Below are 4,971 nucleotides of genomic sequence, written 5' to 3'. Positions count from 1 at the left end.
GAATATTTCTGTTAATTGTAAAAGATAAGAAAACTTGAACAACCCTAGTTGAAACACAACATAGCAGTGAGTTACCGGATGAATTGTTCGCACGGTAACTCACAAACCAGCTGATAGCAACAACAACCAGACAGCATAAAATCAGTAGAAAATAAATCTCGTGGCGGCAACATCTAGTCCGTACTTTGATTGTTTGTTTTGTCGGTCGAGTTTGTAGAAGTAATAAAGTGGTGTTTTATTTGTAAATCGGTCGTCTATTAGTGCGTTCTAATTCACATCCGAAAACCGGAACGACGGATACTGTGCTGTGCGACGAATTGTGGACTGATTAAGTGCACACAAAAACCTTCCGCCCAACCTGTTAGCCAGTGGAGAAGCGCGCAACAAACCGAGTCAATAGCGCTAATTGATTGACTCTCCCGAGGTGTACCCGCTGCTGTTGCTGTTCATTGCTGTGCCACGGAAGCAGCAAATGGTAAAGCCTCCGATTCAACAGAACCCGGTAAGCTACCCCACTGAATCCTCAACATTGGTCCTTCGAACCGGATCGGAGGAATTCCCCATACGGAAGGTAGCGGTGAGTACACCATTTTATTTACTCAACGCGCTGGCTGCATCAAGTTGGGCCATTTTGTACTGCTGTACATTGTTTTACGAGCCAAAAAAAGCGCACAAAGAAACTAAGCCAAGCCAACATCACAAAGCCGTCAACAGCTGCTAATTTTGACCTGCTGTTATGTTGATGCTTTACACCGGTCAGCAAATCGTTCAAAATGGTCAAAAATATAAAAATTGTCTGATTTGCTAAAACTTTCAATGATTTTGAATTTGTCAAAATTTTAATGGCATTTTGTATAATTCAATATGAGTGTCAGTATTTCAAAAATTATTGGCAATATAAGACACTTAAAAATTTCCGACCATCACTATTATTTAGCTGTTTTATATTTTTTTTAAATTTTGACAATTTCAACAGTTTTTGCATATAGGTCACTGTTTATATTGTTTTTACAAGCATCCCAGAAATATGAAAAATTATGAAATTTCAAAAAAACTTAGCCATTGTGTAAAAGTTAAAAATTTCACTGATTTTGATAACTCGGAATTTTTTGTCAATTTCTTGAAAATCGATTTGTACAATAAGGAAATTTTAACCAATTTTAGATTTTGAAAAATTTTACAACATTAAAAATATAAACAAAAATAATAGATTCTGCTGGAATTTTCTCAACTCTTACAACAAATTAAGTACCATTTTTAAATCTCTGGCAGTTTATTGGAAAATGCTTTAATTTTCTAAGTTCTATTGGAGTTTACTGTCCTATACACTTCTCATGCTTTTGAGATTTTTCCATCTAGGGAAAAAATCACCAGTTTATTTGAAATCCTAACCATTCCTCCAATGAATGATATAAATAAATAATTGCTTAAGGACCATTTAAACTATGTTATTTATAATCTCTAAAAGAATGCCTAACAGATCCATTGAAATTTATTCAGCTCGCCACAGGAACTGGAACCAATTCCTCAGAGGATGGTTTCTAAGCTGCTCCTGTAGAGTTTTCTTCTGTTGTTCGACGGAGTTCTCCGAGGAGTCTTCTCCACTACCCTGATCTTTACCGGTTGCCGTCGATTTGGACTTTCCTTTGTTGCTCGAAGGCTGTTTTTCACCGCTGTCCTCAGCAGACTTTTCCGCACTATCCTGTGGTTTACCAGATTTGGTTTTGTTACTGTTATCCGATTTTCCTTTGCTGGCCGGTGTTTGATCCTTCAGCACCACCACAACAGTTGTTGGAGGTTGCGACGAGACATCTGCGGTTGCTGTTTGATCTGCTTGTACCGAAGACGATGCAGCAGCAGTTGTTTCAGTTGATGGCTCTTCAGTTTCTGCTGCAGTCGTTTCACTGGATTGTCCGTTGTCTGTTGTTTCACCTTCGGTTGTTTCACTCGTTTGTCCATCCGTTGAAGATTGTTCAACAATGCCTCCGTCGGTCGTTGGAGCATCCGTCGTCTCTGCTTCTGTTGTCAGATCTTCTGTTGTAGCAGCTTCGGTCGTTTCGGGTCCTGTTATTTCAGCCTCTGTAGTTGAAGCTTCCGTTGTTATTGGTGACGATGCAGCTGGTGAAGTTGTGGTGAAAGTTGTTGGATCAACCGTGGTGATTGGTGATGAAGCTTCCTGTGTTGTGGTTACACTAGATTGCCCTTCCGTTGTTTGCTGTTCTGTCGTCGGTTCTTCCGTCGTTATTGGAGATGAAGCTTCTAGTGTTGTGGTTTCAAACACTACCGTTGTTTGAACCTCCGTTGTTGGTTCTGCCGTCGTCGTTGATGATGATGTCTCTGCTGTTGTGGTAACAGGTTCTTCCGTCGTCCAAGAATCCGTGGTTTCGGTTGCTGGTTCGACTGTCGTTGAAACAGATTCTGTCGTTTCTTCCACAGATGGATCTACCGTGGTTGAAGGTAAACCTTCTGTTGTTGTGGATGGTACACTTGTCGAAGGCCATGAAGCTTCTTCGGTTGAAGGAGCTGTACTTGTTGTTTGTACATCAGTTGTTTGAGGTTCTACGGTCGTCGTTGGAGTCCAGGTCGATTCAGTCGACGATCCTGCAGCGGTAGTCGTTGGTAAGTTTGTAATTTCTGTCGTTGAAGAAACAATAGGAGAACTGGCACATCCAGCGGCAGCTGGATAATCACAAACCAGAGCTCGCGGATTGAAATGTAACCCAGATCCACATTCGGATACCACTTTACTAATGCCAAGACAAACGTAGTATTTGCTGTGGGGCGTCATTTCCCCGAGCACACAGGCATCCGGATTCTTTCCACCCGTCGAGACACAGTTGGCATTATGTGGCCAATCACAGTTTTTCGTCCGATCGTTCCAGTATAATCCCTTGGCACAGCTCTGGCTCACGGATCTTCCCCACACACAGACATAATACTGTCCGCAATCTTCAGGATTAGCCAAATACGCACTTTTTCCGTCTGTAGGACAGACTACCTCCAATCCCGATCCGAACTCAATCAGAGCGACCAAGGCTAGAGCTCCCAAAATTTTCATTTTTAAAACGTGTATTAACTCGTCCAGAAATTATCTTAAACAATCTACTAACTCGTCCAGTACCACGGCTTTTATAATTATCCAGTAGATACTTCTATGAGCCCTGTCATCACTCTCTTCAAAACAAAAGACCACAACTATGATTGGCCATTCATAAAGTTTTTTATTCTCATCTACCAGATAGCTTTTATTTACACTTTGATAAGATAAAAAAAAGTTCGAGTGAAAAAAAAAAGTTCTGCGAATCGTCTCCGCGGAAAAAGCACGTGTGCCAAATTTGTATATCTCAACGAAGGAACATGTAAATGGCTATATTCAAGATCTAACCAGTAACAAGAATGATATGTACAGATTGATCAAACATCAACAACCAAAACAGTTCCATGTAATTGGTGGTCGCTGCTGGAAAAAAGAAAGAAATTTGCGACTTCTTCCCACGAGGCAAACATCCTTCCGGTAGATGATAACGATTGGCGATGATGAAGATGATGTACGAATGCGATAACGAGTAAGAAATTTTGTATCTACCTCTTTAAGTGGCGTTGTTAGCCTGCGCAGCCCGCGGGGTACTTCAACTCAAGAATATTGTTCTTTTGTAATTGAGTTATATTTTTTCGATTGACAATAACCGGCTCTAAAGAGTGACATCATTATAATTGATTCGATAAAAGAAAAATGCTTCATTGTATCCTTTATTTACTGCAACTTTGACCGTTAGTCCAAACCATCCGGTTACGACATTTTACAATAGTTTTCACAATTCCTGACTCATCGGATAGTACCTATCAGTAAGATGGATATCACCCGATCCTTTCCAAAACTTGAATATTCTTCGACAACTAAGAATTTTCGGCAATTCCAGGTACTTTTTTAATTGATCACCAAGATTCGAAAAATGTCAATTCATGCTATTTTACGACACTTTGAATCTCGAAATCAGATCAGAAACACACACACAGGATCACATTTAAAGTTATAGCTAATGCAAAATGATCCATGGGGTGATATTATCTGACAAATTGCGCCGGAGGTCTTTAGATCTTCCCCAAAATTGCAAAAATCGTTCTTTTTTAAAACTTTTAAACCCATGAATTCTATTTTTTGGTAAAAAAATAAAACCAAATTTTATCACTATTTCAAATCAAATAACAAATGACGAAAATGACAAAAAATGACAAAAATGACAAAAATAAAAAAAGACAAAAATGACAAAAATGATAAAAATGACAAAAATGACAAAAATTACAAAAATGACAAAAATGACAAAAATGACAAAAATGACAAAAATGACAAAAATGACAAAAATGACAAAAATGACAAAAATGACAAAAATGACAAAAATGACAAAAATGACAAAAATGACAAAAATGACAAAAATGACAAAAATGACAAAAATGACAAAAATGACAAAAATGACAAAAATGACAAAAATGACAAAAATGACAAAAATGACAAAAATGACAAAAATGACAAAAATGACAAAAATGACAAAAATGACAAAAATGACAAAAATGACAAAAATGACAAAAATGACAAAAATGACAAAAATGACAAAAATGACAAAAATGACAAAAATGACAAAAATGACAAAAATGACAAAAATGACAAAAATGACAAAAATGACAAAAATGACAAAAATGACAAAAATGACAAAAATGACAAAAATGACAAAAATGACAAAAATGACAAAAATGACAAAAATGACAAAAATGACAAAAATGACAAAAATGACAAAAATGACAAAAATGACAAAAATGACAAAAATGACAAAAATGACAAAAATGACAAAAATGACAAAAATGACAAAAATGACAAAAATGACAAAAATGACAAAAATGACAAAAATGACAAAAATGACAAAAATGACAAAAATGACAAAAATGACAAAAATGACAAAAATGACAAAAATGACA

At 37.0% G+C, this 4,971-nt stretch overlaps 1 protein-coding gene across 1 annotated transcript; it reads right to left on the bottom strand.

The window, feature by feature from the left end:
- Window positions 1-1,427: 1,427 nt before the first annotated feature.
- LOC129752167 (mucin-2-like) lies at window positions 1,428-3,058 on the bottom strand. Its single transcript, XM_055747958.1, has one exon. It carries the CDS (start codon window positions 3,056-3,058, stop codon window positions 1,493-1,495), a length of 1,566 nt encoding a protein of 521 aa, XP_055603933.1. The 3' UTR covers window positions 1,428-1,492.
- Between the last annotated feature and the right edge of the window lie 1,913 nt (window positions 3,059-4,971).

The sequence above is a fragment of the Uranotaenia lowii genome, chromosome 3, assembly GCF_029784155.1.
Source record: "Uranotaenia lowii strain MFRU-FL chromosome 3, ASM2978415v1, whole genome shotgun sequence".
Lineage (NCBI taxonomy): Eukaryota > Metazoa > Arthropoda > Insecta > Diptera > Culicidae > Uranotaenia > Uranotaenia lowii.
The sequence above is the reverse complement of the archived record's forward strand: the minus strand, read 5'-3'. Positions and strand labels throughout refer to the sequence as shown.

Bases quoted from the DNA above. Each gene is read 5' to 3' on its own strand.
- LOC129752167 (XM_055747958.1), bottom strand. From the start codon at position 3,058: ATGAAAATTTTGGGAGCTCTAGCCTTGGTCGCTCTGATTGAGTTCGGA.